The sequence below is a fragment of the Abramis brama genome (assembly GCF_963993115.1).
Source record: "Abramis brama genome assembly, chromosome: 5".
In the NCBI taxonomy this organism is placed as follows: domain Eukaryota; kingdom Metazoa; phylum Chordata; class Actinopteri; order Cypriniformes; family Leuciscidae; genus Abramis; species Abramis brama.
The window spans coordinates 28,531,246-28,547,508 of record NC_139967.1 but is presented as its reverse complement, the minus strand read 5'-3'; the positions used below and the strand labels follow the sequence as shown (position 1 = coordinate 28,547,508).

Genomic DNA, 16,263 nt, shown 5'->3' with positions numbered 1-16,263 from the left:
AACTATGCAATCAGCCTGGGTGGTTTTCCAACTTGGTGGAATAACGTCCAACTGCTTTTTATTATCATCATATTGGTGCTTTACTGACTATTATCCCTCAAGTTCACCCCAGGCCAACAGGAGAAAACACAAGTCTAAATCCAGGACAACAGCAAAGGTATAAAGGTCTCCTGGAGTAATACTTTTTTGAGACATACTGCCGACAAGGTGTTTTTTTTGCTCTTATCTGTCTGTTACAGTTGCTCTAAATATTTATGACACAGCGCAGATGATTCATTACACATTCAGTGATTACATCAGGGCTCAAATTGGTGCAATTATGGTGTGTCGACCTTCATTCAGACTTCAATTTATAGTTTTTGCTGCAGATGTATGTCTAGTGTTAGTCTCGGGGCTCAGACTCCAGCACAATACCAAACAGCTTTCAACTAAGCTGAAGGATGAATTCTGCTCATTACGAACTCAGCATTTGGCTTAGTTTAACATTTCTAAATTGGCGGCTCAACATGTCAACAATTTCAAATGGATCAAAATGCCAGCTATGTCATTATTATGATGACATGCAGCAATTTAAAAAAAAATCATTCAATGAGTAGCAAAACTATCTGGAGAAATTCTACAGAATGTGCTTATAGGACTAGTTAAAATTAAGGTCTGCAATTATTTTTATTATTAAAATATTTTCTCCTATCCTGGCTCATTCAAAGAAAACTACAAGCAAGTGATCTGGGTGGGATGCACCAATAAAATCTGACACCGATAATACATGTTATCGATTTGTTCATGTTATCCAATATTAAAATGTATACAATTTATACTATTTTACCAAAACATTTTTTTTTTTTAAAGCTACAAGATAATTTAGGCATCATAACATTTTAATAATGTACAGCCTGAAAATCATTTTGAGATTAATTTAAATAGAGATTACATGACAGCAAGGTAATCTAAATGTAAAATAGAAATTATCATACACAATTAATATACAAAATCTACCAACACCGATAAATGAAAAAAATTAAATAATCATTGATATTGGCCAATAACCTACAGGCTCTGTGCTCAACTAATGGCTTACGTTTTTTTGTTTGGCCAACCAATGGCCTAAATCCTCTTTTCAGGAAACCTGAATTTTGACAAATACATTTTCAAGACATTTCAACTTCAAAACCCAGGTGAAAGCATTTTATGCTCTGTTGTTTGGGATAAGTCATGAAAGTGTGGCACTAAGACTAATGGCGCGTTTCCACCGAGCGGTACGGTACGGTACGGTACGGGTCGGTACCCTTTTATTTGCGTTTCCACTGCCAAAAGTTGAGAATGGTACCAAAAAGCCGAACCGTACCGTACCACTTTTTGGGTACCCTTCCGTTGGGGTACCTAGCACAGTGGTACGGTACTAAAAGGTGGAGCTAGACTCACTGCAGGACGTTGATTGGTTGACAGAGAATCGTCACTTGCGCGTGCTACGAGGGGAATGACAACATAAGAAGCGCCATTTTTTTATATACAGTTTAATATAATATACTGTTACTGTGTCACGAAATGTAATTTTAAGAGTTTTTCAGGCGAGAATGTAGTTGTTTAAAGCTCTAATCTGTGGTTTATTTATAAAGATGATTTGTTTTTCCCCGGTTGTGAGATCCATGCGATCAGCGGGCGCTCGGCGCTCATGTTTCCCGGCTGGATGAGCCTTTCCTCGGCTAAGTTAGTTCTTCTGACGTTCGCCGATGACTCCGACGGTAGTGGTTAAACATGAGATATAATTCGTCTTGTGCAGACCTAACGGGCGATCTTTGGTCTCGTGAATATATAATTCGTTCCCTGTCAATCGTTTTGACTGAGGGCTAAGTTTAGTTTCATATTATAGGCTATTTGTATTTAACTTTACTGTTGTAATGTTAGACTAGCGCAGCATTTGGACATTTGACTGAATTGTTTGCTTTATTTCTTATTGTATAGCTTCTTGTACCTTTTACTTAAACTTTTATATTGGCTATTATTGATAAAACTGAAATTTTACAAAAAGAAATATGGTTTCTTGTCATTTTCTTATTACAAGATTATCACTGATGTTTATTGCAACATTTGTACAAATGCATATATTGCCTGTAATGTGTAATTTTTTTTATTATTTAAACGAAAAGAGGTAACGTTAGGGTTGTGTTTTAAATCGTTTTGTTATAAATAGAATAACGTATAACGTGCAGTGAATAATCAATATGCGTTGCGCATGAACCACATTTGTGTCCCTATAATGTTTAATTTATTTAAATGAAAACGAAAAGAGGCAGAGTAGTGTTTTATAACATATTTCGTTTTATTGTTGCTTAAATTTGTACATACAGAGTAACAGAGATAACCGGAGTAGCAGAGCGAGCTGAGTGACGCTTTTAAGAACGCGCTGTACCATGTGCATGTAGGAGTGAGTCGCACATGGCAAGTACAAACTTTGCGTACTTAATATTGAGAAATGTCGGCGCTTGTCTTCTTGTGACAAACATGTCGAGGAGCAAGAACAAGATCTGCTGTATGTCATCCATTGTAGTTTACTATGTTCTTCTTCGCGCGAAAATTACGTCGATCGAAACACCACGCCTATCAAGTAAGGGTACTGTTGGCAGTGGAAACGCTAGCCAGATCATGGTTAACAGACCCGAACCGTACCGTACTGTACCGTACCGTACTGTACTGCTCAGTGGAAACGAGCCATAAGAGACCACTAAGAGTTCATTTCAGAACAAATGCAGCTGTGCTCAGTTTTCACACTACTTGACTCATTAAGTTCAACAGTGTCATATATTTGAAATAATTGCCAAGGTTTCTAAGACACTTACCAAAGTGACATTTCTAGACGTCTTGGTTTAAATATGGGCTAGATTAGAGCGATTTGTCTATCATGTAAAATTACTGCCATGTCCAGACAGCAAAATTATTATTCCACAACTGATATATGCTGTTAACTAGGAGGTTGTCATGGGGACCACCAAGAGAGAAACCCAACATATGATCAGTGCTACTCTTCAATCTGTTGGACTGCAGCTTAATTGGGTGACACATCAAGCCCATGTCCTCCGCTCAACTGAAATCAAACCTTCACTCTAAAGCTGGTTAGAAATTCTCAGAGGGGAATAATAGTCAATATACCATGAACAACATCCACTACATTACGAGTGTGACATTCAGACTACATTATTAATCAGAACACTGATTAATCATCAAAATAATTTAATCAAATTAAGTTTATTAATTGCCAATTGATCAATCTCATCGCATATGTGTTCAGCTAATCATCTGAGAATAGAGAAATAACTAGCTAGAGCTGCAACTCATGTCACATCCCTGACACAAGTGAGCACCCATGCATGCCAGAAAATGATGCATGCACCGGCTTGTAAAAATGAAGTGGACTCGACATATTCAGGCGTGGGAGCGTTCAATGTTTACAGTCACTGGAAACACTTTGATTGTGTTAAAGTACAACATGACAACAAGAACATTGGCCATCCTTCAGTCTCTCTCGGAGTCTGATGCATGACGTCTTTGCTAAGTGTGAGAACCTGACCTACAATCATGATCAGAGCAATGGTACATTAATGTTATGTCCTGTTTGCCGTTTACACACTGTGTATTATAGTCATGGTTTGTATCGAGCGGCACAACTGTTTTCAACATTTATAATAATAATAATAAGAAATGTTTCTTGAGCACCAAATCTGCATATCAGAATGATTTCTGAAGGATCGTGAGACTCTGAATACTGAGTAATGTCTGCTAAAAATTAGGGCTGGTCCGAATACCATTTTTTGAGCTTCGAAGCTTCGGTAGTAATGAACATCGAATATTCGAAGATTCGGAGAGAGGGTGCTGAACATATTCTTCTCTCTAATAAAGGCAGGAATCTCTATGTGTCTGTATATCCGTTTGCATTTTGATTATTTCGAGAACCGTTCATCCAATCGACTTCACAAGGGAGTGCAGTGTTGCAGTTGGTGCAATATAGATGGACACGCGAGACATGACACGTTCAGAATTAATAAACTTTTAGTAAACTACAGAACAGCGCGAGGAGGAAGCGCGCGCCTCACGCGGGCAGGGCTTATATGCTCTGAGAACAGACACTGCACTAGTGATATAAAACGCACACACACAGGTCTTAAATTAAGCAATACCTTTAAGGTAGTCTAATATTTTTCTGACTAACAAATTACTGACACAGTAAAGGGTAGATTTAAATAATGAAAAACGAAATTTAAATAAAGAAAAACGAAATTAAGTTAAATTAAAACCGAGATTAATTTAGATTGATAATAACGGGTAAAAAGGCTAATACATTTTGTTTCTATTATTCTATTTTCCACAATGTCAAAGCAAGGCAGCTTAACCCAAAACACAAGCTCAGACATGCACTTTGGTCCATACAAACTCCGCTGTTCTGCGCTCTAGCCAGAGAACACTCCCGGCGTCGTTTCTATTTCTAGCATGCACGCATTTTCCGCATGGCTCGAGCCGCGCCTGAGCCGCGTGTCTCACGCAGGCAGTGTGCAAACTCCAACCTGTTAACATGGGAGCCGAAATAAAAACAGACACGCCACGCAGCCAGTGTGTCGCAGGCCTTAATTCAAGCGTGAATGAGAACCGTTTCGCGGGGGATCCCCGGTGTGCAAAAAAAAAAAAAAACGATTATTCGAATGTCAAATTTTCTTTCAAGCGTGAAAGAGAACATAATGCAGTACTGGCGCGCTGTCTGAAGCAGCTTTCTGTGCGCACGAGTCGTGTGTGTGTGTCACACAGACGGGAGATTCAAAGATCTCCTGCACTGAGTTCTCTTTTGTGTCTTGTCATGCTTGAACAGTTTTAAAGCATTTGCATGATTAAGAGTGTGATCATATAATGTTGCGCTAGCCAAAAGATGACGGGAAAAAAGGATGCAGCGTTAATTGCGTTACATATTTTTAATGTGTTAAACTGAAAGAAAAAAAAGAAAAGAAAAAAAATCGCAAAATTAATGCAATCATTTTGACAGCCCTATTTCAAACAGATTTTGAAAAAGACTATATCTACTTTTTACAACGATAGTGTACATAAAAAATTGCATTAATATTCGAAACTGACAATACTCACATATTCTCAAGTGAATTTTTTTTATTAAAATTAAATTTTAAGTTCTGCATGCACATTTTGCCATTAACAATAAATCGATTGTTAATTTGAAATGAAAATTGGTTATGGGCAGTCTTGAAAATTGGAACAGTTATGCTCAATTAATTAATCAACTTAAAGGACACCATGCAGGATTTTTTGGCTTGCTGCCTTTAGTTTTTACAAAGCCTCTCCTCCATGACGGCCCTGACATTACTTCATCATAAATTACTTCTGGTCGTTACTCCAGACAAGAGTCATTCCACATGTATACTCCGGGACACAGTAACAATGCCTGTCAACACACTATCTGTCTATCTCTACACTGCAAATTCCTGGAAAAGCCGAGATGTTGAGAACAGCATGTTCAATACAAAACCACTGAGAGTTCAATGTTAAAAAACTGACATTCTATTTAGGTCACCTTTACTACAATTGAACAGACAATCAAGCGGTGATTAAGGAGAGCCAATTCAAAGAGTCACCTGCAACAATACAGTGAGGTGAGGAATGGGCTGGCAAAATTAGCCATTATTGGAAGTTTAACAGCACTTACGCGTCTCTGTAATTGATGACCGTATCGACAATAACATTCATCTGTTTTGTGAGTTTGGGTGGGTTTGGGGAGAGCTTCTCTGCTGGAGGGCGTCCTCTCCTTTTCTTGGCCTTGTCTCCGTCCTCACGCCTCATGTCTTTGTCCACATGTCTCCTACGCTTGCGCCTCTTCAGTCGTATTTCCTCCTCGATTTCCTCCAGGTTGCCATCCTCTATAGCCTGCCAAAATTCAACAGTTAAGATCACACTGAGTAATTAATGAGGTGGGAAATTACGAAATGAAAAGCAAACAAGACACAATTGTTGATTGCTAGATTAAATTCACTGTTCACTGGCAATTTGCACTCGACGTTCATGTGATTTTAATCTAAATTCATTCTGCCAAAGAAAATTTGACCAGGTATGTTCAGCAGTTGGGACCTTACTTCTAAATCTTTTAAATCACATGCTGATTCATATACATGCCAAACAGAAAAATGCCATCAGTGTGATTCTGCAAATGCAAATTTTACTGATTAGGTTACTATGCATGACAGTGAATATTTGATTTGAGGACTTCTTCCCAACTCCCCATTGGCAGCCATGAAAGCCATGTTAATTACCATAAACTACATCTAGAAGTGAAAGAAGCTTCTGACTATAGAGAACTTGACTATGGGCTCTGATTATGGACCCGTCACAGGTCGCACGGGTATATTTGTGGCAATAGCCAACAATACATTGTTGTATTGATAGTAAGTAAAGATCATGTTACATGAAGATATTTTGTAAATTTCCTACCGTAAATATATAAAACATTTATTTTTGTGAGTGAATGCAGCACAATCGCGAACATAAATGGACAACTTTAAAGGCGATTTTCTCAATGTTTCAATTTTTGGCACCCTCAGATTCCAGATGTTCAAATAGTTGTAACCCGGCCAAATATAGTCCTATCCTAACAAACCATACATCAATGGAAAGCTTATTTATTCAGTTTTCATATCATGTATAAATCTCAATTTCAAATTGTGACCCATGTGACTGGTTTTGTGGTCCACTGATGAAAGTCCAAATGTGACAGTCACACAATCTGACATGATTGAGCTTAGCATTTGTGCAGATCCATTCTTAATTAAATCCATCTGTCTGGCATCTTCTCTACATCCTTCCCTTCCTTTTGTTACACAGATGGATATCAAGGGATTCTCTCATCTTTCAGTCTCTCCAAACACACATTTGGCATGAATATTTACAGAGAATAAGTAATTTGCCTTCAGTGAACGTACTGTATGATCCAATACATTTGTGTTGTTGCGTTTGGCCCAACGCCCACCCCTGTTGTAAAGCAGTATACAAGTTATCCTCCTTGTTTAGCTCTGCACGGTACTTCAAATCTCCAAATATGCTCAAAAACATTTGGAATTCCACCACCAAAGCGAGACCTTGGCGTAGCAAAGAAATCCACAGTAAATCCAACAACTTCCAGAGAAGAATCCATTCTCTTTGAAAAAAAGGGAACATATATCTGTCTTAGTTTTATGCTCTTCTGTAGCATTTGCTGTAAAACTCAAAGGTTGGTTATCATAATGTGGAAAGCTTGATCCTCAGCGCAAAGTAATTCAACACACCTGTTATGCAGCTGAGCCAGAGCCCTCATTTGAGATGAATGCAAATGCACAGAGCCAGAAGTGAACAATGAGCAAACAAACAGACCTAAAAGAGAGTCCGCTTTTGAAACCAAAAATCGTATATGAAAACAAATGAATGTGAGACTTTCAGTGGTGAAATTAGGATTTTGGTTCTCAGCCAAGATGTTATGAAAGAGGATCCAGGCCTATATCTACCAAACAGAGCTTGTTTTAGATGAATTCCCAAATAAAAATCAATGACTAAAATAATTTGTTCTCACCATAGCAAACACATTCAAATGTAAATGTCTTGTTTTAAAGAGACATAAACTATGCCTTCAATTACTTACAAAATGGCTATATTACGTTTACTTCACATTTGAAATATGATCCAATGTACACTACCATTCAAATGTTTGGGGTCTGTAAGAATTATTTATTTTAATTTTTTTTAAGAAACTGATACTTTTATTCAGCTAGGATGTATTAAACTAATCAAAAGTGACAGTAAAGACATTTATAATGTTACAAAATATTATTATTTTTAATAAATGCTGTTCTTTTGAACTTTCTATTCATGAAAGAATCATGAAAAAAATATATATATCATGGTTTCCACAAAAATATAAAGCAGCACAACTGTTTTCAGCATTGATAAGAAATGTTTCTTGATCACCAAATCAGCATAGAATGATTTCTGAAGGTTCATGTGACACTGACTTCAGCAGTCATTACTTCAGTTTTTAGCTTTGCCATCACAGGAATAAAAGGACATTTTAAAAAATATATAAATTTAAATTGTAATATTATTTTACAGTATTACTGTTGATAGCACTTTATTTTAAAATCCTGTTTCACAATAACTAGGTACAAACCCTGAACCTTCCCCTAAACCTTAACTTAACCCATGTAGTTACCTTACATTACTCAGTACTTTTGTGGGTAAGTACACTGTAAGTACATTGAAAGTGCACATACTGTAAAATAAAGTGCAACGTTACTGTTTTTACTGCATTTTTAATTAAATAAATGACTTTCAAGGACATACATTTTTTTTTACCAACCCCATACTTGATCGGTAGTGCACATTTATGCATTCAATTTTATGTAATCAAAGAGAAAAACACAGTATGCATGCTTTTCAGCACCACATCAATTCTGTGCACTATACATCAGGTCAGAGCAGGGGGTACACATCATCCTTTTAAACGCTGTGTCCGGAGCACTCAAATGATGCATCCCATGGCTGAGATCCTAGGTTCAAATAACAGCCATCTGCAGGGACACCTCTGGCTTTGTTTTAGTAATGCTGAGCCAATAATGTGTAACCTTTCCTCCATCACCTCCACTGTTGTCATAGTGATGTCGCACCTGTGGGTACCGAACTAATCTGAGGGAAAGAGCTCAGCAGCACCTGTGAAAGGAAGCGTACTCTGGACGTCATATGATACTGGGGGAGTAGACTTCAGTGACTGTGTGGGTATGATCTATGGCAGTGGTTTCCAAACTGGGGTATGCGTACCACTGGGGATACGTAAGGTGACCGAGGGGGTATGCAAACAAAATGCTGAGTTTTGCCATTCATTTAATTCTGCCCCACCTTAAAATAACATTGAAACCGAGCATGCATTTCTAACAGGCAAAATGTGGCCTCTAATGTAAAAACAGGAAAATGGTAGTGCTGTAAAAGGTCAAATACATCACATCCAATCAAATTACAAAGTAGTAGTATGCGCACATCCATAAAACTTTAGGCAGGTGCGCAATCAGATCAAACACTTCACTAGAGAGTAAACAAAAATAGTAAACTCAAGTAGTTTTTTGGACAAGTACTTTTTACTCTACTCACACTACAATTTTTGGAATGTAATGTTACTTTTACTTGAGTATGTTTTTTCAGTACTCTTTCCACCACTGCTAACAAGACAGAGAAATACATACGACTGAAAACGTAACTTATTTCTGAAGAGATGTTGACACACCCACCACTGCAGGATACATAAACTACTAGGCCGCTGTCAGTAGCCTAAAAGAGGCCTAGAAATAGGGTTTCGTTCCACCAAGTGGGGCACTACTTTTTCTTTTGCTCAATATGTTCAACGTTAATAAAAGGTATCCAAGCAAAAAGTTCTCCACGCATTTTCCTGCAGTTAATGAGAAAAGTGTATTTATTGGCGCACTATATTGAGTGCGTATTGAGACGTCTAAAACGGTTGAGCTCGATTTTCAACCAATCAGCATCGAAAATGTAAGTAGGTCAGAGCCGAAATCAAGCCAATATCACTACGCACATGTAAACAGAGGAGGACGTAAGCAGCGCATCTTCATCTGATAGCGGCGATCAAGCTCGATTAACACCCGTAAAGTGTGTTCTTCATGTCGGAAAAGATGGTGGGAAAGGTCCGCAGCCCTTTACTGAAGTCCGATGGGAAAAAATCAAGCAATGTGCGTAGGAATGGATCAAAACGTCGGCCACTACGGAGCTAACGTTAGCTATTGCTAATAAACATGTTGCCCTCCTGGACAAACTGGTCTCTGATGTCCCAACAACTACGGGTTTCACCCGTCCTGATATCGGCGTTTTATAGACGCTTGACTTGTGTGTATGTGCGTGATGGGTAGGTTTAGTGGTCGGGTCAAGAGTGTGTGTGTGTGTGTGTGTGTGTGAGAGAGAGATAGGTCGCTGTCAGTAGCCTAAAAGAGGCCTAGAAATAGGGTTTCGTTCCACATATTTAAAATCAGAAAATATATAGAGATTCCTTAGGAAAAAGTTCTCCACACACAATCTTGCAGTTTTTGAGAAAAATTATGCTAAAGGTGCCCATTTTGGAAAAAAGGGAAAACATAGGGAATTTTGCACTTTCAAACCTGTTTATCATATAAACCCAAAAATGCCGAATTACCACTTGAAGTACAAAATAAAATTTTGAAATTTTAAAACAGTTTGAAATGTGTGATATACCTGAAGTTGCTATCTAGGGACAGTAAACATGATAAGATTATCAAGAAAACTTCTACTGTAACATTAACATCCCAATTACTTCTCATTATGTTGTTTCAATTCAAAGGTAATATTTGAGGTAAAATCTGAATAACAAATAGAATCAAGCCAAAATATAATAACAGAGCTCCCAACTCTCACGCATTCACCGTGAGACTCACGCAATTGACCCTTTTCACACGCTCTCACACCACACATCCATTCTCAGGAAAGCCATTTATTGACCATAATACAGGCACGTTAGTTGGCTAGAAAAAGAGCTATAGAGAGTATTTTGCTAAATATGTGTACTATATTACATATTTATTATATTTGTACTTATATCATTAAATAAAGTTGTTATTATAATAAAAAACGCATTACATTTAATTTGAGTTATTTTTAACCTTAAATAATACTACCAGCTGATAGGGCTGTCTGTGTGTAGCCTATTTTTCTTGAGAAAAATGAAGCCTATCTTGTGTACCTAATATTTATCCAAATGAGTCAACATTAAATCAAATCACAAGAATTGAATTGAAATCGTGAAATTTCTTTAAGAAATTTGTAAAAAAAAAAAAAACGTAGCTTACCAGAAATTGTACCACATTGTAACATGTTGTCAAAATTCAGTTTAGTTCCTAAAATGTTTTGACAATCACAATACACTTATTGTGATGCAAGTTTTTTTTTTGCAAACCCCCACCCCCCAATCTCCCCAAATCTCACTCCAAGTTAAACTCAAAAGTATACAAAGAAAAACACTTTTAAAAATAACACATTTAATGGTGAATTGTTAATTTGCATACACGAGCAGTAACTGCACTACATGTACATATTCACAGAAATGATTATTGTAAACAAGATTTAATTTTGATTTATTTATTTACCTACCCATCTCTCACACACACACACTAACCCAACCCCTAAACCTACCCATCTCTCTCTCTCTCACACACACTAACCCGACCCATCTCTCTCTCACACACACACACTAACCTGACCCCTAAACCTACCCATCTCTCTCTCTCACACACACACACTAACCCGACCCCTAAACCTACCCATCTCTCTCTCTCTCTCTCTCTCTCTCTCTCTCTCTCTCTCTCTCTCACACACACACACACATTAACCCGACCCCTTAACCTACCCATCTCTCTCTCTCTCTCTCTCTCTCTCTCTCTCTCTCACACTCACACACACACACACACACACACACACACACACATTAACCCGACCCCTTAACCTACCCATCACGCACATACACACAAGTCAAGCGTTTTTTTGTCTATAAAACGCCGATATCAGGCCGGGTGAAACCCATAGTTGTTGGGACATCAGAGACCAGTTTGTCCAGGAGGGCAACATGTTTATTAGCAATAGCTAACGTTAGCTCCGTAGTGTCCGACGTTTTGAGCCATTCCTACGCACATTGCTTGATTTTTTCCCATCGGACTTCAGTAAAGGGCTGCGGACCTTTCCCACCATCTTTTCCGACATGAAGAACACACTTTACGAGTGTTAATCGAGCTTGATCACCGCTATCAGATGAAGATGCGCTGCTTACGTCCTCCTCTGTTTACATGTGCGTAGTGATATTGGCTTGATTTCGGCTCTGACCTACTTACATTTTCGATGCTGATTGGTTGAAAATCGAGCTCAACCGTTTTAGACGTCTCAATACGCACTCAATATAGTGCGCCAATAAATACACTTTTCTCATTAACTGCAGGAAAATGCGTGGAGAACTTTTTGCTTGGATACCTTTTATTAACGTTGAACATATTGAGCAAAAGAAAAATTAGTGCCCCGTTTGTCGGAACGAAACTGAACGATACAGCTCACGTACAGCGGCCTATACCACTTAAAAGTTAAGTCAGTAAGTTTCTTATGCTCACCTGTGCTGCATTTCTTTGATCAAAAACAGTATTATTGTGAAATATTAGAAAACAGGAATAATAGAATTTTATAAATGTCTTTACCATCACTTTTGATACATTTTTGATCAAAAACCAACTTGTGTACTTTTTCTGGGCGAGTCGGAGTGAACTGCGGTGTTAATAGAGTCTCACGAACGTGCACGTCGCTTAGACCAACGGCCAAGTTCATGATTTTCGTTAAATTATATATTAAATTTAAGTTTGTTTTTCACCAAATCGTATAGCTGCTACAGCCAGAACACTCAGAATTTCAGAAGCCTTGATGCTGGTCGCTATTCACTGCAATTATGTGAGCTGGACATTTTTTTAAAATTCTCCTTTTGTGGTCCGAAAAAGAAAGAAGGGCATACGGCATTAGAACAACACCAGGGTGAGTAAATAAATTGTGACTTAATTTTTATTTTAGGGTGAAACTAACCCTTTAATACTTGCTGAATAATTGCAACTTATGATGGTAGATCAGTTTCCGGGGGGTTGGGGACAGATGCATCACTATTAATTATATCTCTGTATGTGGGCAAAAACAAAACATAAGAGAACAGTGAAGTAGCTCAAAGTAACATGCACTTCTCCTTCAACTTGCCCACAATGGAATACAGTATTTCACAGGGGACAGATTACATGAGCTCCAATTCGCTTATTCCCATTTGTAGTTGTCACAGTGCTTATTGGAATAAAGTAATCTTTTCTAAACTCTGTCGATTCACAGGAGACACCCAGATCATCTTAATGTCGCCTCAAGTGGCCAATTCACAGTAAAAACGAAAGACTTGACTGTCAGTGTGAATGACCCATCTTCAGCAGCAGAAGCGCCACGGATGACTGACCTCTCTCTCAGCATCCCACCACACACAAAGCAATAAATGCAAACACCCCGTTTGAGAGTTATACTGCAAATTGCAAGAACAGATTTTAAGTTGAAGGCAGATGACCAGAGTATTTATGTCTCCAAGACTGACACATACTCTCTCACTAGGGCTGGGTATCGTTAAAAAAATGACGATACTGATACCTTGATTTCGATACCGGCTCCTGAACGATACTTTTTTCGATACCAATTTTATGAAATCCATTTTAACAAGATTACATAACACATTACCTCAGAAAAACTTTTTTCAAAAAAAAGCACAAAGGAACAAACGTTTTTTTTATAAAGAGCTCATCCTCACCAAAGCTAAATTTGTTTGATCAAAAATACAGTAAAACTTGTAATATTGTGAAATAGTATTACAATTTAAAATCTGTTATTTTATTTTAATATATTTCAAAATGTAATTTATTCCTGTGATGTCAAAGCTGAATTTTCAAAATCATTACTTCAGTGTCACATGATCCTTCAGAAATATGAAAACAGTTTGCTGCTTAATATTTTGGATAACATTTTTCATGATTCTTTGATGAATAAAAATTTCAGAAGAACAGCATTTATTTGAAACAGAAATCTTTCGTAACATTACACATGTTTTAAGGTCACTTTTGATCACTTTAATGCATACTTACTGACTAACCAACAAATTTTTGAACGGCAGTGTACATTCAGTAGTTCATTATTGCAATATAAACACTGTCAGTGTGATCAACAAGGTATCTCTTCATTTACCAGTCGAAGACGGAGCAACTTTCTGCTCTTATGTTTACTCCGTGCACTGTCAAGTGCTTCATCATATTTGTCGTCGTACCGGTCTTTGCAGCAATTATTTTACCGCAAATACTGCATCGTGCGCTGTTGGCATCGAGCCTGGAGAAATGTAGCCACACTTTTGATCGACTTTTCCACATCTTTAGGGGTTTGGGACACAGACTTCCCCTTGAGTGCTTACACACTTCACGTGCATCTATGGGGGTTGGGGCGCTTACACACTTCACGTGAGCCACGTCTCTGGGCGTAACCACGTAAACTATTGTTTTTAGTGCTTATTGGCTCACTGACGTTGACGAGTTAACCCCTTAGGTATCGAAATCTGGTACCGAACAACAAGTCATTTTTCGATACTCGATAGTATCGAGGCAATTCGGTCGGTACCTAAAAAGTATCGAACTCGGTACCCAGCCCTATCTCTCACACCCCGCAACAGACTTCATTTCCCCAACACAGTTGACTGTTTGCTAAACTCTGTGCAGTCAAGCATCAAAATCAATTTGTTGAGCCATTGAGCTGTGTCGATGGGGAGATGCTCTGTCATAATTTCCTGTGTAAAAGCAATCTTGGAGAATGACTTTAAGCGCAAGCTACAAAGGAATCCTTTTTTTGTGTGTGTGGGGACTATCAAAAGGTAAATATTTCCTTTCCACACTTTCATGGTGTTTTAGAAAAACACTAAAAAAACGTGAAACACAGTGAGGCACTAAATAAGATTACTTTGAAATTGCCCATCAAGCCACAATAAAAGTAAGGTGGTTCAGATATAACTTTAATCAAAGTTGTCTTTTTCCACCTCATAAAAACTCACAGACCACGTTTCTCTGGAAGATCTGATTGCTGTGTGTCGAACTTCCTTCCTCTTTCAGTACACTTTTACTCCTCAGTGGCTCTCTGTTTATCAGGAACCAGCTTCATATATAATTACCTCCCTTGCTGCTTTACACCTTCAGCCTCTGTGCTCAAAACAGTTGTACTCTTGTTACCTTCTAGCCAAACCCTGCAGCAGACGACCCCTCACCAAAGAACAACCGTGATACCCTATTGAAACAGTTTCGGCACTTATTATCGACCGGCACAACCCACTGGATTGCTTTGAAATTGTTTAGGAGGACTGTATGGAGCCCAGTTTGTGTAAAAGAAATGACAAAGGGGATAGGAAAAAGCTTGTTAGAGAGAAAGACAGTCAATTTGTGCCTGGATGGATGATAAAAAAAAAGCTATTTGGGTTCGGGAGATTCAGTGTAATGCAATTGGGTTCATTGATTGAGCTGAATTGCTACACAGAGGAGGGCTGTATTTGTCATATTGTGTTTGAGATATATTGTGGGGGAAGGATGAACAGACCTGGAAAATAACAGGCACTGTTTGCTATGTTTCAAATATTTTCCAACCCACTTAATATTTTAGTTACAGAATCTAAACAGCACCACTGCTAGGGTGACCAGATGAGATTGGCTGAAATTCGGGACGGTGTTCGGATGACAGTCATTAAGTAAGAAAAATAAATAATTGTGTAGATGATTTGCTTGTGTAACTCAGACATTAGGACATCAGACATTAGGCCAAAGTATTTTTTTGCACACAATGCCGCGACTAATCAATCACTCCTTTACGACTGACTGCCTGCACATTCACTGTCCTCGGCTGCAACTTGCTCCTTTTTGTTTTATAGAGTAGGCCTAGATGAAGAGAGCGCAAGTTGCAGCAGCTGCGAGGACAGTGAATGTGCAGGCAGCCAGTTGTAAAGGAGTGATTGATTGGTCGCGGCACTGTGTAATGCTGTTACATGATGTGCAAACATTAGAAATAGAGAGATGTTTCTTATGATGTACTCATTAATTTTTTTAAACTATAATTCAAGTGAAAATCTGATGTTTTTCTTTTTTGAGTTTTTTCGTCAAACCTGTTTACTGGCTTTACAATCTCTCCTCGCTGTAACCTCAGTCAACATATATTGGCTCCATTCTGATTCTCATGGACCTGTATACTGAAATTTTACTCATATTCAAGTGATCAAAACCCCAAACGATGAGAACACTTTTTGTGCGCAAAAAACAAACAAAAATAGGTGTTGTACGTCACCACGTAGGCTCACACATCACACACATGACCAGCGTCGGCCAATAGTGAGCCTACGTGGTGACGTACAACCCAGAAGCGCTGCGCTGTTACACTACGTGAATTCACTCAGGCCCACACAGAAGAAAATGAATAGCTGAATAAAGTCGTTATTTAGTTTGTTTTTGCGCACAAAAAGTATTCTCGTCGCTTGATAAACTTATGGTTGAGCCACTGTAGTCACTTGGACTATTTTAACGATGCCTTTACTAACTTTCTGGCCGGCAAGTTTCGATCCCATAGAAGCCTATGGAGGAGTGAGACAGCTCTCAGATT

The 16,263-nt window shown here is 38.3% G+C and overlaps 1 protein-coding gene across 1 annotated transcript in view; it reads right to left on the bottom strand.

The window, feature by feature from the left end:
- Positions 1–16,263, bottom strand: part of smarca2 (SWI/SNF related BAF chromatin remodeling complex subunit ATPase 2) — a 57,768-nt gene that overhangs the window by 4,958 nt on the left and 36,547 nt on the right. The window contains 2 exon segments of the mRNA XM_084115523.1: positions 5,699–5,944; positions 7,122–7,180. Coding sequence (XP_083971649.1) covers positions 5,699–5,944; positions 7,122–7,180 — 305 coding nt within the window.